We start from the raw sequence: 27884 nt of genomic DNA, 5'->3' as shown, positions 1-27884 counted from the left end.
TCTAAATTTGAAATAATATTAATTTAATAATGATCTTTATGCTGAGAAGTCAAGCAGCATAAGTTAAGTGACAATATAGACCATTTTGGAGTGAACTAAATATGCAAGACTAGTCTTACATGCCACTGTTCATTTGAACTTGGACTTAAATACAAATAAATACTGTATAATTCTTTAATAACAGTAGTTATATATCATATCTTCAAACAGTGGGCATCAATGATGCCATTGCCTAATGAACTGCCTCAGGTGACGCTGTGAAGCGCTGTGCTTTCTCTAGAAAACAGTATTCTCTTTTTGCGAGGGAACGCAAAAAGTATTGCGAGGGAACGCAAAAAGTATTGCGTGGGAAGGCAATAGTGTGGTCTAAAAAAATACACCAAAGTGACCCCTTACGGGCTCGGTAGATTAGCTATACAGTTGCATATATTCTAGTTGATTAATATTTTGCACAGAGCCGCGCCTGCCATTGCCCCAAAGTTAAAACTAAGTTAAGAATAACTTCATCTCTCACCTCGTGGTCGTAACTATTTTGTTGTAGAAAACAGCTATGCTTGTAAATATCAGCACAATAACTGCCAGCAGTGTGAAGATCCGTTTCATAAAAATGTGGTCCATCTGAAACTTTGGCTAAGTCTGGGTGGAAATTCCGTAACAATATGTCTTATTGTATAAAATATAGGTAGGTTTCAATGATATTTAAGGAGATTTGGTCAGATGCGCCAGGAACAGGCGGAGCGACATGCAAGGCTGCATACGTCATCAAGCCTGGTTTATTTAAGTTAACTTCAGCATTACATTCGCAAACCATGTTACAACAGTTTACGATTAAACTAAGAATAATGGTCCACGTTATAATTGTAAATAAATAAATCTTCATAAAAAGTCTGCATTCCTTCTTCTATGCACCATGTGTGGCAATTACAAGCTGCACGGCAAATACATGAATAAATTGCCCCATTGTGACACATGCAGTCCTGTCTCCATTTTCCACGCGTACATTGTTTTGTACTGTTGGTTAGGTTACCTAATACCACCGTCATTCGCTCAAACAACTTGAAATGAAACGCACCTAATATTCGCATTTCTAATTTTGAAAAGATTCGCATCATGTTTGGATGGAAACCCAGTTACTGATGTTTAATTAATGGCAATATCGTCCCGCGTTTCATTGACTTCAACTAAAAAAAAATAACAAAGTACAATACAGTTACTTTTGCTATCACTCCTCGTCCTCCTCCAGTTCTTCTTCGAATGAAGACGGAAAAAGAGGGAAAACTCCCGAAAGCACTCGACCTCACTCTTCTGGTTTTTGTTATCTCTTTAAACACGAGTCCAACACTGCACCCTAGTGCCCAAAGCACTATGGAGTTCAAACTGTGTGAAACAGTTTGAAGCAGACTCGGAGCCTGCAGCTACAGACCATGGACATTATAGACACCTCGTAGACTGAGCTGCCTATTGGAGCTGACGTATCGCGCGGCCGCCATCTTGGATGGGTCTCCAGTGCGCTCCCTTGCATTCATTTCTAATGAGGAATAATCATAACTCCTCTAATTTTTACCGGATTTTCACACGGTTTGAGTTGTTATAAGCGGCAGAGATTTAGTTATGATACATGACGCTGTCACACATTGAAAAATACTGCTTTCATGCTAAAATACTTTGTATTATGCTCTTTAAGTATGGCATATTGACAGAGGCAGACACTACTTAAGTATTTACTTTCTACATAAAAGTAAATTTTCAAGTATCTGTATTTTATCAGTGTTTTTCTTTGGAAAACTAACATTCCAAAGCATATTATCATAATTTTTACTCCACTACATTTCATAATTTCAAGTTTTTGGTTTATATATAAGTAGGCTACATTAAACATCTACTTTTTTTACTTTTACTTAAAAAGTACTTTAGTACACAATTTTATGTAATTTTTACGTAATTAGGTATTTTATGTAATTAGGTATTAAATTAATTTTAATATGAATGAATTGAGAATGAATTGGCTGTGAGAATTTTCATTCCAAATAGCGGGCGCGCTACTGAAGCGCCATCTAGTGGCTGTTGCTAAAAACGAATCAGAGTTTCCCCTCTTGTTCTTCTATACTCTTTGCAGAGCTTTGAAGACTCTGTCACAACAAAACCCTCCCGTTTTATAGCAACTTCCCATTGCCTCCTCATGCCTGTATCACTGGGAAACCTTCAAATGTGAAGAAAAAACAGCGAGAGATCATGAGAGAGAGTACCAGTTCCTGCTGAACATTGAAATAATATTATAAATAATAATGTAAAATAACCAAAATGATTGTTCAATCTTACTTGTGAAATGTAATCCCATGTGATCTGGAATCAATATTGCGCGGGTTATTGCAACCGTAAGCTGCACAAAATACGGCCATAGTATGGCTTTCTTTCCGTTAACTCCCATTGACTCTGGGGCTAGCGTACAGTGAGGAGACCCATCCAATATGGCGCAGACGCTTGATGCGTTCCAGCACGTCATGAGGTGTCTACGTATATAATGTCTATGGTTGATCCCGCCCACTGAGATGCTTGTAACTTGCATCCAAAACTTTTTGACTCAAAAGCAAAGATTTTTAATCTGCAAACAAAAACAGCATAGCAGAGAGCAAAATGTAGGGACACGCGATGAAACTACTCAAGGAAAAATTCATATTGCAAAAAATTTGGTTAACAATTACTGTATTTTGTAACTAAAATAATTTTAAGATAACATTTTTTAAATGCGAATACAATTTTTTTACAACAATTTAATAGTTTTGCTCTCAAATACTGTATGTTTGATTAAATAATATTGACACAAAAGTACTACCATAAGGGTGGACTTTTTGACTCATGTTAACATTACTGCAACCTTTTGTGTCATGATATTTGCCACAGCATTCACGTTTTCTTTAAAACAATGTAGCCTACCTATCTAGTTCAGTTTTGTTATAGTTTCCAAAGCCTTAATTGTGGTTTAACACACTTTTGTACCCTACCTTACAAATAAGGGACTAGTGTTAAATAGCGCTTAAATAATTATGACAGCAGTTTACAGATAAAATACTATAACTCAAAAGCATACAATTATATATATAGACATTTTAACTTTTAATTTGCCACTGTACTGAAAAAAAACTTTGTAAAAGCGTACACTTAAAAATGATTACTATCACCGGGGGTGGAATAATTTTGATAACAACTGTATGTGGTGAAACTACATAATAATCCTGGGCTCGACAACATTAGCCTGATTTGTGCTATTGCTCATAAATAGATTTTTTTATGACTGTTCACTGGTCTTTTTAACCATATTTATTTTTTAGACATTTATGAGGTAGGATGTTAGTTTTTGGTGTTATAACCTTAAGGCTACATGGGTCAAAACAATGAAGACAATACTTAGACCGGTTTAATTTTAGTGCTTTTTGGTGAGGCCAGTAAAATCTGAACAAGCCAGTAGAAAAAAAATTACATGGGGTGGTTTCCCCTTTCCCGGACAGGGATTCGCTTAAACCAGGACTAGGCCTTAGTTTAATTAGGGAATATAACTAGTTTTAACAAACATTCCTTAATAAAAACATTACTTTTGTGCATTTTGAAGCAAAACAAAGGGCACTGATGTATTTTAAGTGCAAGTTGTTTTTTGGACAGCTCTTATATTTATTTTAGTCAAGGATTAGTCTAATCCCTCTCCAGGAAACTGGCCCTTGGTGTTTTTTTAACACAGTTTGAACTCCATGTAGTGCTTTGGGCACTAGGGTGCAGTGTTGGACTCGTGTTTAAAGAGATAACAGAAAACAGAAGAGAGAAGCGTGAGGTTCAGAGTGCTTTTGGGAGTTTTTCATCTTTTTCCGTCTTCATTCGACGAAGAACTGAAGGAAGATAAGGAATGCTAACATTCACTTTATTGTACTTGTGCTTGGCCACCCTGTGAATTCAATAAAACGCGGGATGATATTGCCATTAATTAAACATCCGTGGCTGCAGCCTCCGGAGGTCGCATATCTTGTAGGCTGCATACGTCATCAAGCCTGTCTTATTTTTAAAATATAAACAATTATAAAGTTGACTGTTAGTCTTAGTTAGTAGTAAATTGTTGTAATATGCTTATGATTTGCGAATGTAATGCCCAGTTAACTTAAATATACCAGGCGTGATGACGTATGCAGCCTGGCATCTCGCTCCGCCCCCATGTTCCTGACGCATCTGATCAAATCTCCTCAAACATCATTGAACCCTACTTATTTTCTATACAGTAAGACATCTTGTTACTTGTTACGCAATTTCCACCCACACTTTAGACAAAGTTTCAGATGGACAGGTTTATAAAACGGATCATCGCACTGCTGACAGTTATTTTGCTGATATTTACAAGCATAGCTGTTTTCTACGACAAAAATACGACCACGAGAGAGATAAGTTATTCTTAACTTAGTTTTAACTTTGGGGCAATGGCAGGCGCGGCTCGTCTGTGCAAAATATTGACCAACTAACTTAAAAATATGCAACTGTATAAACATACCGTTATTTAAATCTAAACTGTAAACTCGTAAATGTTATTAACATTTTCTAAACTATTTAAAGTTGTAAAGTAAGATGACTATGTTTGGAAATTGAGCTCACGGCTCGGTTGCACTTACGAAAATAACCATGTTTTTTATTGTAGTAAAAGTGTAGTAACCATGTTTTTGGTGTATTGATTACTATTAGCAAAACCATATGGTTTTACCACAGTAACCATGATGTAACTATGGTGTTTGAAAACCAGGGTTGTCAAAACCATGGTTATATTGTAGTAACCATGGTTTTACTACAGTAAGTAAACTGTAATAACTGTATTAAAACCATGGCTTATTTTCGTAAGGCTAACAGTTACTGTATGTAATGAGCTGAGAGGGGCAGCAGAAACTGTCTCTGTAATTCTTCCCATGTAAATGTGTGAGAGAGTAGTTAGGCTACCTATAGCTTTTACATTATGTGAACATAGTTCCGGACATTGCTGTATTATTCAGGATTTTTATTTATTTAATTAAAATAGCGCAGGCTATTTGATCACGTAGGCTGTAATATCACATTAGATCACAGAATATCACATTAGATCACAGAATGTCCAAATGTTCATTCATCTTTGCCATGTTATATTCATTTAGTTGACTAGTGGTATACACTGATTAAAAAATAATCATTAATGTCATTAATCAAAAAATTCTTACTCTGTCATATTAAGGACACTCACTTGAGATGTTGTCGCTGAACTTTTTTGACAGCTATCAGCTGTAAAATGTTTTGGTCCTGCTCGGTTTTTGTTGACTTCGTGTAAAAAGATGGAACGTTTTCATAAGATCCCCTGGGGTCAGTGTGTTAGCATGACAGAAGCTTGATACTGTCAGGAGAACAAGCAACTTGTTTCCTTCGCATTTTTTCTTCGCCAGAGTGACGTAAAATTATTAGATTTTGATGGCTAACATTTCTTCCCCGGCACAGAAAACCACCACAGGTTAATCAATGCCATCAATAGTATTATTTTGTTTTTGTTTGTTTTTTGATCACGAGGTACAAAGTAGATGAGGAAAACTAGGATTCTGTGTGTATTCAGCGCGCCGCCATTGTTGTTTACAATGCATGGAATGGTGCACTGTGATTTTTTGAGTGGATTTATTGCATTCTGCAGAGAATAAAGACTGGCGTTTGTCATGGTTTGGAAATAAAAGATGATAGAATAATACTGTCGAATTTAGCATAAAATGAGGAAATTACTTTTTAACACTGACCAGATACAATACTGATTTTGGCGGTAACTAATATGTATTAAAAAAGCTGTTTATCGCATTTTTGGAACTAAACTCTTCAAATCAATAAAACATTTTTATTAGTAATACAAGTGGGTCATTCTACAAAAAAAAAAAAAGGTGGAAATGCTTGTCCCTTGCTTTTGCAGACCCCTTAATCATTTAATTTGACCCAATAATCCCATAATGATATATATTTAATGAATATAGATTGTCCTTAAAATAATAAGAAAGTTTATTTATTTAATTTTTTTTTTCTTTTTTAAATGTCTGGTCCTGAAAATTGCCCTGTCCCTTTGATCATACATGGAAGTTGAACTGTGTAAAACCATGTTTTTTGTAAAACAAATCAAATGTACATTTACCTTTAACCCTGTATGAATTTACTACAACACTGAAATGCTAAAAGTAAAGTTTTATCATATTCATTATCTATTATTATATTCTCATTTTGTCATTGGTGTTACATTGTGTCATTGGTGTTAAACCAAGTTTTGGTGTTACGAATGTATTTTCTTGTACTTTCTAGTAATATTTTGTGGTTGATATGGGATGTAAGACATTGTTGATGTTTCAGTCTGCCTTTTTGGTTGAATATTTTTGTTTTTGTTGGTTTTAAAGAAAAAAGTCAAACTTAAAATCAAATAATTTCATACAATGCTGGGTAAAGATGAAGAATTTAATTAAACAAATATTAATAATTTATTATTTTTTTGCTGTTATTATTCCTCTACTCAACCTTTACTAAATAACTAAATACACAAGCTGTAATGAGAAAAAATACAACCCGAATTCCGGAAAAGTTGGGACGTTTTTTTAAATTTGAATAAAATGAAAACTAAAGGAATTTCAAATCACATGAGCCAATATTTTATTCACAATACAGGGCTCCAGACTCATTTTTTTCACTAGGAGCACAGTGGCCCCCAACTGAAAATTTTAGGGGTGCAACCAGAAAATTTAGGGGCACACACCGTAAATCAACATGCTAACCAAATATTTCGATTTCTACAAATTTCCACCGTATTACTAATAAATACTTTAATGGTAGATGCAGAAAGTACAATGTACTGTTTCAAATTCACTGGCACATCACAAAAAAGTCAAATTTACTGATTGCACATGTGCGACTGGATGTAAAATTCAGTGGCACACTCTCAAATTTTGGTGGCAAAATGCCACCATTTGGTGGCAGTCTGGAGCCCTGCAATAGAACATAGATAACATAGCAAATGTTTAACTGAGAAATTTTACACTTGTATCCACTTAATTAGCTCATTTAAAATGTAATGCCTGCTACAGGTCTCAAAAAAGCCGGCACGGGGGCAAGAAATGGCTAAAAAAGCAAGCAGTTTTGAAAAGATTCAGCTGGGAGAACATCAAGTTAATTGATATTAAGTCTGTAACATGATTAGCTATAAAAGGTATGTCTTAGAAAAGCAGAGTCTCTCAGAAGTAAAGATAGGCAGAGGCTCTCCAATCTGTGAAAGACTGCATAAAAAGATTGTGGAATACTTTAAAAACAATGTTCCTCAACGTCAAATTGCAAAGGCTTTACCAATCTCATCATCTACAGTGCATAACATCATCAAAAGATTCAGAGAAACTGGAGAAGTCTCTGTGTGTAAGGGACAAGGCCGGAGACCTTTATTGGATGGCTGTGGTTTTCGGGCCCTCAGACGATACTGCATCACTCATTGGCATGATTGTATGACATTACAAAATGGGCCCAGGAATACTTCCAGAAACCACTGTCGATAAACACAATCCACCGTACCATCAGCAGATGCCAACTAAAGCTCTATCATGCAAAAAGGAAGCCATATGTGAACATGGTCCAGAAGCGCCGTCATGTTTTGTGGGCCAAGGCTCATTTAAAATTGACTATTTCAAAGTGGAATAGTGTTCTATGGTCAGACGAGTCCAAATTTGACATTCTTGTTGGAAATCACGGACGCCGTGTCCTCCGGGCTAAAGAGGAGGGAGACCTTCCAGCATGTTATCAGCGTTCAGTTCAAAAGCCAGCATCTCTGATGGTATGGGGGTGCATAAGTGCATACAGTATGGGCAGCTTGCATGTTTTGGAAGGCTGTGTGAATGCTGAAAGGTATATAAAGGTTTTAGAGCAACATATGCTGCCCTCCAAACACATCTATTTCAGGGAAGGCCTTGTATATTTCAGCAGGACAGTGCAAAACAACATACTGCAGCTATTACAACAGCATCACTTCGTCGTAGAAGAGTCCGGGTGCTGAACTGGCCTGCCTGCTTTCACCTATAGAGAACATTTGGCGCATCATTAAACAAAAAAATACGTCAAAGACGACCACAAACTCTTCAGCAGCTGGAAATCTATATAAGGCAAGAATGAGACCAAATTCCAACACCAAAACTCCAGCAACTCATAGCCTCAATGCCCAGACGTCTTCAAACTGTTTTGTAAAGAAAAGGAGATGCTACAGCATGGTAAACATGCCCTGTCCCAACTATTTTGAGACCTGTAGCAGAAATCTAATTTGAAATTAGCTCATTTTGTGCATACAATTGTACAATTTCTCAGTTTAAACATTTGCTATGTTTTCTATGTTCTATTGTGAATAAAATATTGGCTCATGTGATTTGAAAGTCTTTTAGTTATCATTTTATTAAAGTTTAAAAAAACGCCCCAACTTTTCTGGAATTCGGGTTGTATTTAATATCAACATTAATTTAAATTGTTTAAATAAAAGGAAACACCAATGACAAATAAATGACTCATGGATTCTTTATTAAAATGTATTAAAAAGTTAAAAATAGATTTTGCAGATTCATAGATTCATAGAAGTGAATTAATGCTATTAAAGAAGTTTTGGGTATGTTGAAAGAAGTTCTTTTAAACAAATTTCCATCACCCGAATTCCACCTTTTCTGTAGAATGACCCGAGTAGTAGTAATGTAATTTATATTGTGTATCTAGAAAAGACTTACCAATAAAACAGAAAGATGTATTGTATCTGCATTTCCAGCAAAATATCACCCCCCCCCCCCCCCCCCCCCGTCCCTGCATGGTTTTGTCCAGTCTTATGTAGCTTTAAGACTTCAGGCACGTCCATTTGAGACATGTGCACGATCAGCGGAGGCTCGTCTTGTGGTGCAGGGCAAAGCGCCAGTACTTATAAGAAAAAAGTTTGTCACTGAATGAGATGCTAGTATATGCCTGGACATCAGAGACTATAAGATAGACTACAGAGATCAGGAAGAGAGAGAAAATGGGCTGACAATTGCCCAGTATTTTTTTTTAAAGAAAGGTAACTTATATATAATTTATTCACGGAGTTACCTTTGGCCGTAATGTTATGGTGGGTTCACACCAGCCGCGGTAGATGTAGCAAAAACACGCTAATCGCATGTAGTTGGATGCTTGAACATTTTGAGTTTACTCGCTTCATTCGCGTGGGAAAGCCGCATGTAAATTTCTAGTCATTCGAGACATTGATATTGAATATCTATATTGAATATCTAATATTCTACATCAATCCATACAGACAGACAGACAGAGGAAATATGAAGAGTTTGGTTCCAAAACACGATTTTTGAAAAAAAATAGAGTTACTGCCAAAATCAGTATTATATCAGGCCAGTATTTAAAAGTAAATTCTTAATTTTACGCAAAATCCAATATCCGCCGTGTTATTCTGTCATCTTTTCTCCCTTTTTTCCCAAAACGTGATAAACGCAACTCCTTTTTTACAGAATGCAATAAATCCGCAACACAAATTACAGCGCTCCATTCCACACAATGTGAACAAACAATGGCAGCGCGTTGAGCAGAGTCCTAGTTTTCCTCATTTACTTTGTACTTTGTGATCAACAAACAAACAAAAACAAAATAATACTTTAATAGCATTGATAAACCTGTGATGGTTTTCTGTGACGGGGAAAGAAATGTGGGCCATCAACATTTAATAATTTACACGAGAGGCACTAGGGAGCCGGTTGCTTGTTCTCCCGGCAGCATCAAGCTTCTCATGCTAACACATTGACCCCAGAGGATCTTATGAAAACTTTAAATAATTTTACTCAAAGTCAACGAAAATCGAGCAGAACCAAAACATTTTACAGCTGATCGATTTGAAAGATGCTAAGCTACGACGGCAAGTATAACAGCTGCTATGACAGTGTTCTTAGTTTGACAGGGTGGGGGTTTTGATTAATGTCATTGATGTTTGTTTTTTTAATCAGTGTGTACAACTAGTCAACTAAATGAATATATCATGGCAAAGATGAATGCACATTTATACATTGATTGAATAGATTTATAGCATTTTAAAAAACTATCATGGATTTATTGCATTTTGTGGAAAAAATAATTCGTTTTTATGATAAATCTTTGAAAATCAAATTATGGATTTGAATTTTTTATGTTTTCATAACCTAAAGATGCTAATGTGAAAGTCTGTCACTTTCTTGGTATAGAAAACACGTTTTTACCGAAATTTGTAAAAATGGATTTATTGCGTTTTGGAACCAAACTCTTCATATACAGTACATTAATAATAGTAAAAAACTTTTATGGATTATATTTACAAATTGCAAAAGATACAAGTAACCTCCCTGTCCACTAATAACCTCCAAATATTGAGAATACTTGTTTCACTGGATAAATTCTCCAGATCTCTTTCCATTCAATCTGCCTGTATTTTGAATTTAGTGCCTATTTGACTGAGAAAAGAGGTTTGTAGTCTCACCCCCTCAACAAAGATATTGGACTTCCTGCTTTCAATGATGCAAAATGATGATTTTTCATTGAAAGTAGAAAGTGCAACACTGAAATCTGTATTTCTCCTGTCTCAGCGGCAACTGAGAAAATGATGCATGACCATTCAAATATATGACTGGGGTTCTACCTATACAAAGCGTAATGCAAATGGGTGAAGTGTCCCTTTAATAAATTAATATTTCATAAGACGTAAAAATTGTGAATTGTTGGCTTTCTGGAAAGTATGTTCATTTACTGTATGTACTCTTACTCTTAATACTTGGTAGGGGCTCCTTTTGCTTAGATTCTCCATGGGGTGTAGGTCTGTTGACTTGGCAAGCCAGAATTATTAAAATAAATGTATTTTTTTCCACAACATTCTACTTTATTGAGATGCACCTGTATCCACACAAAAACAGCCAGAGATAAAAGATATAAAGTGGCGGGCTCTAATAATCACGCAGCTGTGTGCAGTGCACACAGAGACTCAGACACACAGACACAGTAACACTTACACACAAAGACACAGACACTCACAGAAAGACAAAGTGTTGTGGAATTTTTACCTTGTTGAACACATGAATAATTATAGTCAGAACCCAATACAGTTTGAAATGATTTTAATATCTTGCAAGAGGCATTTGTATAGGGGATCATGGTTTCTGTGCAATGTTAATGATTGCAATGATTTAAAGGAGCTGTACGCAGTGTTTCTACTTAAACTAATCCCTTTTCAATTGTCGGTGTGTGAAGGAGTTGTAATCTCACATTAAAATGATACACTTGGTGTGTTTTGCTATTACCTCTGAAAAAAAAATTTTTATGTGAAAGTACCGGGCTGGATTTGCCGCGAAATCCAGTGACGTCACCTGCATGCGTGCTCCCGAGCCTCTCGCCTCGTCTACTGACTTTGCACTCCACAGCAACGACACTGCAACATGTCTGATAACATTAAGAAACAACCTGCTGCTCCCAGTACAACACAGACACCAACACAAACTCCACATATTGTGAAGAAAAAAGTTATCTGCTGAAGCTCGTAAAGCCAAACGTGAATTGGATCAACTTTGTACAAAAACACGGATTAACATCGGCAGGGCATTGAAATTATGGAGAAACCTCCACTTTGTTTTGGGTATAAAAACTGAACATTGAAAAACATCTTATTGGACAGGTAAGCTAACATTACTACAAAGCATTTCAAATATATTTTGATTATGTGCTGTAGTTTTTTAGATGTTGTTTCGGTTTGCTAGCCTTCGCTTTAGTGTGTGTTCGCCCAGCCGTCGTCGATCAATGATGTAAAACGCGTCCGCTTTTTAAAAGTCTTTAAACTCGTACAGTCTTGATGGAAACTGAGATTATACAGTGTGACTTAACTACGATATTGATCGCACAGTTTGGCAAGCAACAATCCTAAAGGACTATTTAAAATAGCACAATGTATACCGGGCTTAAATACTGAAATTGTTCAGTGTAGTTCAATTTCGTTATCTTACTGTAAATGTACCTATGTAACACCACATAACATAGGCTAAATGCAGTCAATGTAACGTTGCAGTGGGAGTTTACCTGAGTTTCCAGCATGTTGTGCTTTCTCTGGTGTGTTGCATCTCAGTCTGGCCGTCACTCATGAGTTCGAGCACGCGCTTGTAAACTTATTAGTTGCAATCTGAAGCATCACCGCTAGAGGCCGCTGAAAACTACATACTGCCCCTTTAATGATTGTAAATCATTGCAGGCGGTGCCTGTACCCAATATCAGGCCTGTTTCCTTACAAAGGTTTGCCAATTTGAATTTGTTATTTTTCAATTTGAGAACATGTCTACCAGTACTAGGCAATATTTTTTATGCCTTCGGTTATGCCTCAAACATCACATGGCCGAAGGGCCCCTTCGGAATGGGATGCCATGCTCCTCTGCCCACGTTTTCAATCATATTAAAGAGGATGCATCTACTCTAGTGATCTTCTGCAAAGGGAGAACTATTTTTTTTGTGTATGACATATCTGTGGCAGTCTTCTTCTGCAAGAAGAAAAATAGGGGTGGGAATCGCTTAGACCCTCATGAATCGATTCAGAATCAATTCTTAGGGTCCCGATTCGATTCAGAATCGAATCTTGACGTACTAATTTGCCTATATGTGACGTCATTACTTCACATTTGCTCTCAAAGCCAGGTTAATGTTTGCGCTTTTGCTACTAGTCGCTGAACTGTCATATACTGTACTTTAATGCAACATAAGGGTTAAATAATGTCATTCTTATATACATATATGTCCTGTTTCTGTTTAAGACATTAAGGGGCGGTTTCCCGGACAGGGATTAGCTTAATCCAGGGCTAGGCCTTAGTTTAATTAGGAAATATAACTAGTTTTAACAAACATGCCTTACTAAAAACATTACCTGTGTGCATTTCGAGGCAAAACTAAGGGCACTTGTGTATTTTAAGATATGTCAGTTGAAGTTGTTTCAGTTTGGACAGTTCTTAAAACATTTTTAGTCTAGGACTAGTCTAATCCCTGTCCGGGAAACCGCCCCAAAACCAGTAAAAATAGTAAGTCTATATGTTAACCGGCATTAACTTCCACGAACTGACTAACATTAAGCATCTAGCATCATCATTATACAAAGTGATCGGCAGTATTACTGTATTTATATAATGCAGTGCACCCAGCGACTGAATAACAAACTATGTGCATATTTTTACAGAAGTATATTCATGTTATATCTAAACAGTCAGCCGATGGTTTAGGGAAACACTTAGCACAGTCAGAAGAGTCATTAAATTAAATGCGCTGTTTCTCCCTGCCGCTCACTGAACAGAGAAAAGGCAGAGAAAGATTATCCCAAAGTGTATCTTGTTTTCTTGCAGTTTAGAATGAGTCAAACAGGGCTGTTGTAGATTTAATTTCTTTCTCTTCTGCTCTTGTGAGCTCCGCTATGTGCTCGTGCAGTGTGCACTCTCTTAAGTTGTCCGTGTGCAACACCGCTCCCCCAGTTGAGTTCCGCCTTTTGGTTCTGATAACGTATTTTGTAAACTAACATTTAAGAATCGATTCTTGACATTTGTTAATCGATTCAGAATCGGCCCACGTCCGAATCGCGATTCATCTAAAGGGGATCGCACACCGGCCGCGCAGCTCAGCGGCGCGCAGGAGAACTCGGAGGTAGTGTAAACCGGAAGTGCACATTAAATAGCGCGAGCTTCGTCAGATAGCGTCTACTTCAAAATGTAAAATATACGTTAGCAGCCAATGTTAGTCGTTAATGATTTGGGACACATATGATGTTATTTAATGTTAAACTGTGTGAGTGGCGCTGTGTGGCGCGACAGGGATTTGAACAACTTCCTGAATCACAGCTGGGCGGCGCGGACAGGCGCCACCTGGCGGCGCCGGTGTGCGTACACTCATAGAAAACAATGTGTTACATTTTTTTAGAACGGCGCGGCGCTGAGCTGCGTGGCCGGTGTGCGATCCCCTTAAGAGTCAATTTTTTGTCCCACCCCTAAAGAAAACCCTGTAGTGGACCAAAAAAAAAGCCTACATTTTTAAACATGTATGTGAATTTAGCAAAGTTGCAAAAGAAATGACTGGGGAGACACAATCAGTCCTTCTCGGCTGCTCCAGCGGCTTTCCATTTCGGTTTGACCTGTGGATGAGAAAATGTTTGCAAAGCACTTAAATCATAACAATCAATATGCCATGTTTAATGGTTACACATGCACAGGAGATCTCACAACTGTTTTCACCGCAGCGTCAGTATGCACGTTGCAATAGAGTCTTTTTGCAGATGTGTGCACTAGACATTTACATATGGAAACTACATAAGGTAACATAATGGAGTCTAGTAAGTTATTCAAAATAGGCTTTCCATCAGCCTTCAGGAACTTACGTCCAGTTTCTTTAGATAAGGACCCATCTACATAAAAAGTCAAGTCAATGTTGTGTTTTTGGGTAGTCAGTCAGGTCAGGCCTGGGCATGCATAATTTTTTAAGTATGGTCATGCAACAATGTGGTTCTCCATCCTCTGAAGAGGGGAGGGGAGAAGAGGTTTTTTTTTACAGTGGTGCAGCTTTTGACAGTGATGTTCGGCATCTCAAGCAGTGTGACGTTAGAACGCAGCCAACAAGCTGTTCTGTTGATGAATGAAATTCATTGTTTTAGCAAAATCATTAACACTACATGGGGTACTAGCAAGGTCAGATCAGAATAGCTTACAAATTCACGCGATGCCAGTACTGCTTTTTTCTGCTGCAGCCACCGCACGCAAACATTGTGGTAGGAACTGAGCTACAGCATCAAGTTTCAATGAGAAATATGCCACCAGGTGCAATCTGTGCTGCTGTAACACAGAAAACATGATCCCCTTTCTGTTGTTTACAATTTGTGTGAATGGCAATTCTGGGTTGGGTATGCCTATGCTAGGGACTTGCGTAAAATGTAAACATGTTTTCTTGTATTATACCTTTTGTCAGGTCTCTGAAAACTATAAGTTCTCATGACTAGCCCAATCTGCCGTGTGTGCACAATGAGCTGCAAATAAACGCACATCCTGCTAATCTGCAGAGAGTGGCATGTTGTAACAGCTCTTTTAACATCATACATCATCTTTTGGGTTTTGTTTACATTCTTATTCCTGCCAATTTCTTAGTTTCAGTTCCTCATTCACCATAATAATCCCTTCTCTCAACCCACATAAATATGTGAAGTGCAGTGTAAATCTGCAGCTAGCATGAAACCAAGAGAGAGCATTCATTTTACACATGAGATCTCTTCCCATCACATTCACAGGGCAAGTATGGCTAACTAAAAAACTGTGTTTAAACACACAGCCTTGATCTTCACATATTAAAGGTTTGCAGAAAATTGCCTTATGGTGCGGCCTGTGGCACTCACTGACAATACTGACTGTTCAGTAAATGATGCAGCAAGCTTTTTCGCCTAGGACCGTGGGACTGTCCAGAAGACATTTGTCCCAGATGGACTATAGCTATATGCAGTTCTTTTTTCCTTCTTTCCCTCTTCCTTGTTTACACTGGTTTTCTCAGCGTGACATTTCAGTCAGCGTTGGTGGAAATTCTTTCCAAAATTCTCTGAATTCCTAATCAGTCCATGGTCTGAAAATTAGCATCAGACCTTCTAGGCTGGACACTTGTATCATTGGCATGGATGATGATAGTACGTCTGTCTTTGTCCGTGCCCTTGTGGTTGCCCTCATCTGAGGTTTAGGGGTAACATTGCTCTGATTTTGACCTCGTCTTTCTGGTTTCACTTTTGATTCCTCATACTTGATCTGCGGGTCAATTTCCTGATACTGTCATGACACTTTTAACTTTTGGACATGTTTAACACTAAGTATACAAAGCTTACTTCAGTAGCGCGGGTGTTTTCTTTGTAAACAGTGGCTCAATGTAATTAATATTCATGAGGTAAGACATCTGACCGCTTCAAGAACCGAAACGTAAAAATTATGTGCGGTTCCGGTTCCTTTTAAAATACAGAACCGGTTCTAAATAAGAACCGGTTCTCGGTTCCCAACCCTAGTCAAAACTGTACTGTGTACTGTGTAATACATTAAATTGTTCTTTTATTTTACAGAGAGATAAATGTCATCCCTCCGGTGTACTGCATGCAACTCCGTCACAAGTTTTCCAGCATCACTTCAGCCACTGATCCAGCAAAGTAAGTCTACTGTCACACTGCAGTTAAAATTTTGCTCATATGTGACCCAGATTTGTAGGGCCCTATAATTTCCGCGATCACGGAATCGCGGAATTGGCAAATTAACACGGAATCTAGTGTTAACGCGGAATTTTGCGGAATTTTACATATTTTGAATAAAATTCTGTTTTTGTGTGGGAGAAGAACGTATGTCTGGGGGAAATGCAGACCGGAGGAAGTAAATCTGGGCGACACACCCCCTCCCGCCCTTTCAGACCCCCTCCAAAACACTGAAACCATGCAAAGCGGCTCTCCACGATTTTGCTTTTGTCAGCGAAAAAATTTATAAATTCAACGCTAAGCACTAAGTTCTGAGCAGTTCCCACATGACTTTTATGTGACCGGAGAACTGTTATTTTGTAAGTTTTGTCAACATTCCGTTCACTGTGAGGGCAAAGATACATGCACTCTCTTAACCACATCTGTCTCACTGCACCCATGTCACGTGCACGCGCTCTTGCATCTGTCCAAAGTCCAAGTACAAATCTTTATGGATTTTATCAGTTTTATGCATTTCAAGCAAGCTGAGGCAAACTAACTATTCCTCGCATTTAAAATATAATCATCTGCATTATGGCGCCGCTCTCTGTCTCTCTTTCGCTTGCACGTGCAACGAGCTGCGCGCTCATGCTGTCAGATCACTATCCTGTGTATGTTTGTAAAGTTATATGCAATCGTTAAGTAATCGTGTTATCCCGTTTTTCCCCCAAATCATTTACATTTTAATCATTAACATTAAAGGCACACTCTTTTTATGACAAAAAAAAACAGTAAAGGGTAAAAAAAATTCCAAAAATTAAAACTGATAAAACGGAATTTGCAAAAAATAAAACATAATTTGGGAAAAAATAAAACGGATTTTATAGGGCCCTAGATTTGTTTCAGTGTTGATGACGGTCGGAACGGCACAAAGCGGCTCTTTTTGATTATGATTTAATCCACTTTCCTATACAGTTCTAAATCAGAAACAGGTCAGATTACGGCTGCACAATTATGACAAAAATCATAATTGTCGGTTATCTATCTGCGATTATTAATCACGATTATCAGATTTTACATTAAAGAATGTTTTAAAATGTTTAATAACTCTCTGTAAAAGAATAACATTCAAAACAAAACAAACCACCATGCTTCTAAAATACTTGTACTCTTACTGCTGTATAGTGTCAAAAATCAACACATTGTTTTTACACAAATCTACACACATACACAGCACCATTCAATTATTTAGAGACACTTCATGTGCATCTCTTCAAAGTAGTATTAAAATGAATGTAACTCTACACCCTTGCCTCATCTAGTATACACTGATCGTTCTTTGTATATTAAAATTAGTTTCCGCCTCTACTCAACCCACAGCCTTGGACCTTATATATAGATGCCTCATTCTGCAGTTTCGGACACATAACTGCTAAGATTGGTTTCACACAGTGTATACGTGAATTGTTTACAGCACTAATCTTTAAGCACAGATGTTACACTACATGTCTGAGCGGCACAGAAGCAGAGCTGAAGCAACTGTGCTGTGATTATTTCAGTGCCAGGGGCATATACCATGAAGCCGGTTTAGTTGGTTAGCCAGGTATATTAGGATTAGGTTGTGCAAATTCTGGGTTTTAGGTACCATGAAAATAGCTTGTACCAACAAGGCCTGATCCCATTGTCGTGGTTTTGTCAACTTGAAATTAATCCTGTAACCCTTAGTTTGTTTAGCTATTTTCATGGTACAGGCCCCAGGTCTATGAGGCATCCAAATATTTATAACTTGAACTAATGATCTACACGTTCAACTGTGTTGATATAATTGGTTATATGTAGAGGTTGACCGATTTAACATCCAGGCCAATAATTTTGCAGATTTTTGGCATAGATGCAGCTGTGCTTTGTTCACAAACAGCTTGAGTAAACGATGGTGGAAGGTCTACCTAATATTTCTCATAACTAATTACTTATAAAAATTGAGTAAAATTAACTCTATTGGAAGCAATGTTTTACTAAATTTTTATTAATAATAGGAAAAATTTGGAAAAATTACATATTACTTATTCAGGGAGGGTTGAATTTAAAAATAGTCTTGCTTTATTGCTTTATTTATTGACCAAATAACATTTTGTAAACATTTAATAATGTAAGTACAAACTAACCCCTTACAATACATTTCAAGTAAAATACATAAAGCTTCTTGAACATATTCCAGGACTCCAGGCACTGGCTGTAATCTCCCTGCACTCTGAAGATATCATTTGGCCAGGACTTGTAATTTGGCCTTCTTGGCCTCTTTCCCTTTGAGAGCCGCTCCTCAACAGTTTCCCTGGCATCAGAGTTTTCCAGTTTTGGGCTTCTATACTTATTCTGATGAGGTCCTCCACTGTGTCTGGTTTGAGACATGACCTCACATTAGACTTGATCCACTTCTGTGCTGAGAAGCCCCTCTCACACACAGAAGAGGACACAGGGAGCACCAACATAATGAACATGAACTAATTAAAGGATGTTCTACAAAATAAAACAGATAAGTTACACATAAATGTGAATATTCCTAGGTAGTCCTTATCCATGAAAGAGACTGTGATCATTGTTTTCAGTGCCTGAAACTCCTCTTTAGCTCAGTCTTGGTCACATCCATTCCTATTATTAAAACGAGAGATGATAAGCGTTGTGGCTTACATAACCTGATCATGGCTAGTTTTTAAGAGATTGGCTCCATAGACATTACCTTACCAGGTAAGGAGAAAATGTTTCAACAGAAAATCAATTTCTCTTTCTTAGCTATAGCCAAGAGTCATAATTAAAGATACGGAAGCATCTCACTGCCTTGGCATTAGGTGTTTCATGCATGCTCCCCACTGTGCCTGTCATTAAAAACAATAAAACATTAATGATTAATACTGTGTAACGAGTTACAAAGAAAAAAAATGGGGTGAGATATGATTGTGTACGATTAAAAGTTTTAAAATTATGAGACAAACAAGTAAAACCAATTAAATAGGTATTTACAAAAATTCAACACAATAAAACTCAAGACTGTTAAAGCAACACCATGTAGTTTCAAAAAGTCCAAGTGTTCTCCGGGGTGTAAATACAATTGATGTGATAATCTACAATCCTTGGTTTGTGACTGAAATGGTAAATCCAAAATAGCAACTTCACTCTCCAGCAAACATTTGAGCTAAGCAAAACATGTCTTCTTATTCTTTCTGTTTAATGGCTGTTCACTCCTTAGGAGTATTACTGCCACCTACTGTGTACCTTGCGCACATGAGTAATGGATCTAAAGTGCAGAAAAAACCTTATTAATAACCCTTCACGAAAACCCTTTAAAGGAGCAGTGAATCAAACAATCAATTTTAACTTGATAATTTGTTATATAAGAGATCATCATACTTAAATAAACACCCTGCAAGTTTCAAAACTAAAAACTTCTTATTTACTGAAATATAACAGTTTTTTGGCACCAAGCCAAGAAAACGGTTGGTTCTGGAATGTGCTGAAATATGACATCAGAGTAGAATTGAAACTCCTCCCCAAACCCAAATACAACAAACACTTTTGTAGCCCAGCCCACAGCTTCGTGTGACACACTTGTGGGCCAGGGGCAAAGCAAACCATGCAGTGTCTCAACAATCAGTAAACATGTCTTTAAAGATTGCCAAATGTAACCAAAATGACTTTTAAATAAATTTTTCGGAGAGACTTTTATTTTGACGCGGTGTTCTGTTAGAGTAACCATGGAAATGGAGTCTTCGGTTGTGACAGAACCATCTGGGAACAACACAGACGCTGTATACCTTAACTCGGAGGCTCGGAACCTAATGCTAAGTTTACACCAACCACGTTTCAGGCGTCAAAATCGCGTCTACCGAGCCTAGTTTGCCGCTTGAACAGTTTGAATGCATTCACGCGTGTAGAGCGGAGTAGACGCGCGGAAAAAGCAAACATTTGCACACGAGAGAAATTACCGTATGGACAGGAGGAGAAGCTCGCAGGCAATCATTTACTGTCTATGAGGCAATCGGGAGGACGTGGAGGCATAAAGTCAAGGGAGAAGCCCATAGAGAGTTCATAAAAGCAAAGGGACAAATTTGTTCAACAACGTTCCTTTAACTGTCTATGGGTGATTCAGATTTCTCTTGGCACAGCTTTTAGAAGACTTACAAGTCTTCGTCAGACAGGTTGCTCACGTGACATCTACGTCATCAAGCTCAGTTTAAGTCTACGCAGTACGCTGACCCCCTGGAAATGCACCCCATTTCTTTTACTGTCTATGGTAAGGTGACCAGACGTCCCCGTTTTCCGGGGACAGTCCCGTTTTTGGGGTGTTCTGTCCCTGACTGAAGCTGTCCCCGGAAATGTCCCCGTTTTACAGCAGGTCCAAAACAACCAGCAAATACACTGAAAAACCCACTCAACATAGCGTTTGTAGTACCAGACCGGAGCAATCATGTAATCCAGACCGGAGCAATCATGTAATGATTATTTTCACCAGCAGAGGGGGCCGCGAGCTACTTATTACTTGCGCACGCCACTGATTTAGCGATGAAGAATTTACATCGAGACCACTGATCTATATAAATGACTGGATTGCGCATGACGTCACAACTGTGAAGCCACCGCGCCGCCATGTTGGTATACCCAAACATTCTATTAAATCAATGGACGCGATCAGATTTTAATGATAAAACATCACTTTACTCAAACGTAGTTATTTACTGAAAGTTGTACACTTTAGTTTTTAATCAGTTATTATACATTCATCTTCATTACAGTATCAGATCAGAACAGCAGACAGACCGCAGCATATATAGTATTAATGACAAACGTGCTCATTCTGAAATCTAAATAAATAATCATACTTTGCACTGCATGCAATAATTTGCTGGTTTTATGTTATCTAAACTTACAAGTTACCTAAACTTATTTAGAGAAATAACGCTGACCGTGTAGCTGAATGTCAAAAAAAAAACTTTATTTATATCCGTGTCATTAACAGAACACAGCAGACACACTCACCTTAACGGTTTTTATAAATCCATTTTCCTGCCTGCTTAAAACATAAACATTGCAAATAACACCAGAATTAACAGTTAATTTACATACACATATCCTAAAAAAATTTTTGCGTGACTGATACGCTGTAAAGCGGGTGAATTTAAAACATGATTTTGAATGGAAGTCAATGACGCTCTCTGCCGGTTGGGTATACCAAGATGGCGGCTCGAACTCTGCGCTGGCTTCACCTCACGCTGTTACGTTAAGCGTTCTATGCGCAATCCAGTCATTTATATAGATCAGTGATCGAGACACATGAGAAAGCATCATTATCATCAATCAAGTTATCATAAGATATGAAAACAGTTAAAGTTATGGGGGCTTAAGGTACTAACTACTCATGTTAAATTAAAATAATAAACCAATAAAGTGAACTGATCACAGTATGTTACGGAGCATTTGTTTTGTGTAGGCTAAATATGTTTACATTTTGCATTATTCCTTCTGTTCTTCACATTTACAATGTTATGAAATCAGCTGAAGTAGTACCTTAGAAGTCATTTTTGATGAGGTATGTCTCTTGTGTAAAAAACGGGAGAAAATAGATTTTTAGGCTACAGAAATTGTTCAATTAATTGAATTAGAAACACTGCAAAAAATAACTTTCGTATTAGTATTTTTCTCTTGTTTTCAGTACAAATTAGGGTTGTGCCGATAGACGATAGTATCGTGTATCGACGATCTTCAGACATATCGCCAATGGCAGGCTTTCATGGCGATAGTCATGACGATAGTTGGCGAATTGTTATTATTATTATTATTATTATCATCATAGTTTTACATTAACACTGACAATGCATGCTTTTCCTCACATGAGGGTTTGTGGGCTTCACTTTACGCGGACAGCTTGTAAAGAGAGAATATCTTCTTGCACGTACCTGTACTTAATGCGCGCGTCTTGGTCTCCTTCTACCACTAAATCCAGCGCGCCGCGTCATGAGCAGCTGCGCTTCTCTCTGTCTCATGTGCTCACGTCTGTCTGAAGTCTAAACATAAACTAAAGTAGTAATCCTTATGTATTTGTTCAGTTTAATGCGTTTCATGCGAGCTGAGGCAAACTTTACTTTTTGTTTAAAATATGACCCGCTGCATATTAGCGCCTCTTTCTCACTCTCGCGTACGTGCAGAGAGCTGCGCTCTGTCCAAAGTCAGATGATTAGGTATTAATCCTGTTTATGATATGCATTTCAATGAGTTGTAGCAACACGTCCCTCGTGTTTAATATATGATTGTGTTTAAAATATGATCGCGTTCCGCTGGACCGATGCGTTTAAAGTCTCATCTGAGAGCACCACTGCTTGACACGTGTAGCCTTCTGCAACAGCACTAAACCAATGCATTGAATTGTTTGTATGTGCGCGCACGTGTGTGTGCATGCGCAGATGCATGTTTTTACAGTTATTAAGTAATCATGATTGATAGGGTTTTAATGACGCGCTCGCATTAATGGCATCGGGTTTAAGAAGGTTGCGGTCATTGCTATTGTTTTTTTGTCCACCCATCAAGTGACTTGTTATGATGAGTAAAAAATTAACAAATAAAAAATGAGTAAACTACTGCCCCGCCCCCCCCCCCCCCCCCCCCCGATAATATCGTGTATCGCCGATCTCACAGGCTGACGATAGGACGATCTGAAAAAAGGACATATCGCCCAACACTAGTACAAATACAAAAATTCTTAAGTCAAGATGCATTTTCTTGATGGGCAAAATGACCTAAGAATATAAGTCTAATTTTTAGACCAAAATATCAAATTTGTGCTTAAAACAAGCAAAAAAAAAAACTACCACTATTAATTCAAGAAAAAATATGTTTTGCATGTTTTAAGCAAAATTCACTTAAATTTATTTTTTTTGTCTTAAAGCTACATTTTTCTTAGGGGTTTTGCTTATCAAGAAAATGCATCTTGTTTAAAGATTTTTTAGATATTTGTACTGAAAATAAGACAAAAATACTATTAAGTAAGTAGAAAGTCATTTTTTGCAGTGAACCCACAGCAATAAAAAAAGAAAACTTAAAACAAACATTTTGTCCCCATTTTTTAATTCATCGATAACAAAAATTTAGATTTTAATGATATTTTCACCATTTAACTAGGAAATGTCCCCGGTTTTCATTAGAAAAATCTGGTCACCTTAGTCTATGGTGACCACCTGACAAAGGCGCTGTAGCAGGACAGCAGACATTATTAAGCGTGACAAGGAGGGACACGAGCGAGAGATAAATCCTGAATAGACTAATAAAAATGCTAATAAATGTGCTGAATAATTTGGTACAGGTTCTATACCAACTAATTTTAACAGCACAGTAAAGCACATTTCCAAATAAACACACATATCCCTCTATAAAGACATAAAGATTAAATGTGTTTTCTTACCGGGTTCAGGGCATCTTGAATTTATATTTTTTATCTGATCTGGCAGCTTCGAGTATGGCCTTTTCATTCATTTCGTGTTTGTAGAACTCCTGACATGTGTAGTCGTAGTTTACTTTTACAAGAAGTTCACTTTTTATTAGGGTCCACATTGCTCGGTTTCCTATCTCTGTTTAGGCAGCCATCATGAGAGAAAACACTCTCTCCACGAAAGCACTGGTGACAGGGATGAATAAAGTGAGCTACCATTATATACATTTTTTTCTGTTGCTGTTTTTTTCTGCTTTGGCTTGATCGCGCAAGTGGCTGTGATGCACAATTGTAATTTAGATAAAGTTTTAATAAAATGTTAAAGCAATAATAATAAATAAAAACAGTCACAATTGAAATGCGGGACACAATTTTGATTTCAGGACTGGTCAACCTTGTGTAGTGTCATCGACAAACGGTGAATGCCCGCCCCTGTGTGTATAGAAAATAGTGTGTATGGCTTTAAAAAAGACTGGTGTGTGACCACCTTTACATATTTTTATTATTATAATTCTTTGGAATTAAACGTCAAAATGCATAGAATCAGAGATGGGGACTCGAGTTTGAGACTCAGACTCGAGTGCGACTTAAGTCGCACACACAGTGACTTCAGACTCGACTTGAGACTCGACCCTCAAAGACTTCAGACTCGACTCGGACTCGAGCCGCGCGACTCGTGAACAATGTTCATTTTTAGGAAACGTCTGATGAGCTCGCTGTCATACCCCTCCCTCCGTTACCTACAACCTGCCCACGACGTGACACGTGACGTATCTGCTCCGCGCGCGCGGCCGCGAATCGAATGCACCGGCTGCTGCTGTCCCACTCATCTGATGCTTTGTGTAGTGCTGTGACGGATCCGCGGTTCGGCTCGCATGCGATTCGCGGATTAATATGCAATTTAAATAGGGTAAGTTTATCATTAACTTGTTTCTAAGGCTTGCAATTGTTTAAATGGTTAAACAATTTAACCGCAAAAAGGCGCTAAATTGAGCAGATTTCTGTACGCACATGCGGTTACAGTAAGTGTGTCCGGTCCAGCTCCAGTCAGGTTCAGAGTTGCGCTACTTTGTGTCATACTGTAGTCCATTAACATACATTTGCTGAATAGAGCAATGAAAAACAATGTAACGTTTTTATGTGAAGCGACTGCTGCATCTTCTTCCTGAAGCGCTCCACCGGTGTTTGAACACGCGTTTCAGTGCCCTCAGTAGTGCACATACAGAGAGAAGTGTTTCAAAAGCCAACATAAAATCTTTCTTTTCTTGACAGGGCACACACACACAAAATGATCTCACAGTATTCTTTTTCTAATAAAAACATTTTTGTTTATGTCTTAAGAAACCAGTCAGAAACCAATCTGGGCTTATTTGTTCTTAATAAAGAGACAGTAACCTCAATTAACCTACTTAAGTCTGTGTCATTTATGTTAATCAAACAACCCAAGACAAACAGAAAATCACGTCTATTGCTCAAAAATATAATAATAATATTTAATTTGTACAATAAAGACAGTGTTATTATCCATTTAATTTAATTTCTGTACCTAATGCTAATTTTAGACCTTACTTAATGTGCAACTTTGTTCTTTTTTATAAATGTTTATAATTTCTTTATTTGTTATTAGAGTTTTATTTGTTACAACGAGACTTGAGACTTGACTTGGACTCGAGCTCAGAGACTTCAGACTTGACTTGGACTCAAGCTCAAAGACTTCAGACTTGACTTGGACTCGAGCTCAAAGACTTCAGACTTGACTCGGACTCGAGCTCAGAGACTTGTGAACATCTCTGCATAGAATCGTAACCCTATAAACCGTAATCGAATCGATACACGAGGTAAGTTAGGATTCACATATCGGTATTCTACATATATTCTACACATACCGGCCACTTTATTTAATACATCTGTTCAATTCTTAACACAAATGAAGTGTCACGTTTTCCACGTGGTTTTAGACGCGACATGTGAAGTAACTGTGCGTATATGCTTGGCCATTTCGGTGGCTGCTTGAGCCAAGCCCCGGACCACCCAGGGGATCGGCGCATATCTGCGTCTTTTTTGTAGCACTTCCAGTCATGCAACACAAGTGAGAAACCTTTTTGGGGTTATAATGTTTCCAGCCGCGTTGAAAACGCGTTCCGGTGGTGTAGTGGTAGCGCAGATTGATACTTTTTCGCAACTTTGAGTGACCAAGAGAAAATGGACGTTTCTAAATCCGAAGGCTGAGGTCGCATATGCAGGCTGTATATGTCATCAAGCCTGGTTTATGATTTTCAGACATTTGCAAGTCATAAGCATATTGCAACAATGTATGATTAACAAAGAATAATAGTCAACTTTGTAATTATTAATGTTATGAAATAAGACAGTCTTGATGACGTATGCAGCTTGCAAATGCGACCTCCGGTGGCTACAGTCTTTGGATTGAGAAACGGCCAATATCTTGCCTCATTGTTCCGCCCCCAAGCCAGCTGGTCATCACTGATATATCAGTTGCCTTCTTTGCAAAAAGTGCATTAACTCCACATCTGCTGGCTGTTTGTGTTAACACGAACCTGAAGACATCTCACTGGGCGATATTGTACTTTATATTTTTCATAATTTGTGATGTGCAAACCACCGCAATTACAACCATCCCAGCCCTAATCTTTACTTATTTTTACAGTTTTATGATTTGAGCATTTGTTGCTGTTTATTAAGAGTTGCATAAGTTAACTAAGCTACATTATTCTGTATTGACTTTAAATTTCGACAGGCCACGGCCTGTTGGCTACGTGACATAGCAATAGAAAATTACGGTCTCACTGTTCAGACTTAATGATTTGTACAACGGTAGAAAGAGCTGCAAAAACCTTATGTACAGTACTTGTATGTGTGGTTAGCAAAACGGAAGCAGCTGAATATAAACTTGTGAGCGCAGAGCAGAAGTTTGACTTCTCTCTGCACACCTTAATGGTGCAGACTGAATGCCCTTGCAAGACATTAAAATCATTTCAAACTGTATTTGGGTTAATACTATTATTATTGATGTGTATAAGTTAAACAAGGTAAAAATTCCCCAACAACCTTTAAGCAGATGAGATACAGCAGCAGAAGACAATAACAGTTGCCACTCCTGTCAGCTAAGAACAGGAAACTGAGGCTACAATTCACACAGGCTTAACAGAATTGTACTATATAAGTTTGGAAAAACGTTGCCTGGCCTTATGAGTCTCGATTTCAGCTGCAACATCCAGATGTTAGGGTCAGAATTTGGCATATAAACAAAAGCATGGATCCATACTGCCTTGTATTAACGCTTCAGCCTGGTGGTGGTGTAAAGGGCGATTTACACTTTTGTGTAGGACCTACGCCATAGGCTACGTGATGGTTTTCGTGTATACTTCAACGTCGTTGTTCAGTAAATGTGCAATAATCAGCTTGTTGTGTGTACGTTGTTGGAGAAGCATCAAAAGATGAAAAATCTCAAGCCTTGGTGCATCTTTGCTTTTCCCATTAAAAACAGAAATGCGTAAGAGGATATGTGGACGCAGATTTTTTTTAAATGACGGAAGAGGTTCTAGCAGATCACTCATAGCGTTTGCGGTCAACGTAGTACGGACACTTTTTAGTGCAAAATAGACTCAAAATACGCAGTTGATTTTGGACATACAGATATGAGTTTTACATAATTTAAAACCAAGTGTGTCATTTTTTTTGTGTATGTCGACTCAGAATATAAACAAAATGTTGTGTTTTTGGCAATACAAAGTAAACAATCATGATACTGTCATGGTGCAGATAGGCGAATGCAAGTTCACATGTAGATTTATTAAACAAACAAACAGAAACAGGCATAATAAACAAATGACAATGATCCAGCCAAAAACAAGAAAAGAGACAATGCATTAAATAGACAGGATTCAATGGACAACGCTGATGAGATAGTAATAAGTAAATGAGTCCAGGTGACAACAATCAGCACAAAATACAAACACATACACAGACCATGGTTGACAACCGTGACAGATACGGTCTATTCTGAAACGCTTCACAAATTTAACTATTACTTAGCAAATACTTGTCATCAAACAAAAGATAAATGTCTACATAATGCTTGGAATGTCTGAAATGATGTAAGTGACATTTTATCATTTTAAACACTTAATAAAAAAATATAAAATGTTAATA

At 37.7% G+C, this 27884-nt stretch overlaps 2 protein-coding genes across 5 annotated transcripts in view; one reads left to right on the top strand and one right to left on the bottom strand.

The window, feature by feature from the left end:
• The window catches only part of LOC129430435 (alpha-2,8-sialyltransferase 8F-like), a 46161-nt gene extending 44417 nt beyond the window's left edge, over positions 1-1744 (bottom strand). Inside the window, exon 1 of one of the 2 annotated variants that reach the window (XM_055187619.2) lies at positions 1215-1744. Coding sequence is in view for 1 of the 2 variants with exons in the window: in XM_055187618.2 (XP_055043593.2) it covers positions 515-618 (104 nt within the window). In the remaining variant the exon portion in view is untranslated. Of the gene's footprint in view, positions 1-514; positions 693-1214 lie in introns of those variants that run through there. The other variant, XM_055187618.2, reaches the window with a different exon arrangement.
• Positions 1745-4113: 2369 nt separating this feature from the next.
• Positions 4114-27884, top strand: part of LOC129430791 (alpha-2,8-sialyltransferase 8F) — a 59824-nt gene continuing 36053 nt past the window's right edge. The window contains exons 1-2 of one of the 3 annotated variants that reach the window (XM_055188330.2): positions 4114-4261; positions 16136-16219. In XM_055188330.2, the coding sequence (XP_055044305.2) occupies positions 4170-4261; positions 16136-16219 (176 nt within the window). In that variant the 5' untranslated portion in view covers positions 4114-4169. Of the gene's footprint in view, positions 4426-16135; positions 16220-27884 lie in introns of all 3 variants that reach the window. The other 2 variants (XM_073874854.1, XM_073874853.1) reach the window with 2 other exon arrangements.

The sequence above is a fragment of the Misgurnus anguillicaudatus genome, chromosome 13, assembly GCF_027580225.2.
Source record: "Misgurnus anguillicaudatus chromosome 13, ASM2758022v2, whole genome shotgun sequence".
Lineage (NCBI taxonomy): Eukaryota > Metazoa > Chordata > Actinopteri > Cypriniformes > Cobitidae > Misgurnus > Misgurnus anguillicaudatus.
This window is presented reverse-complemented; position numbering and strand designations above follow the sequence as displayed.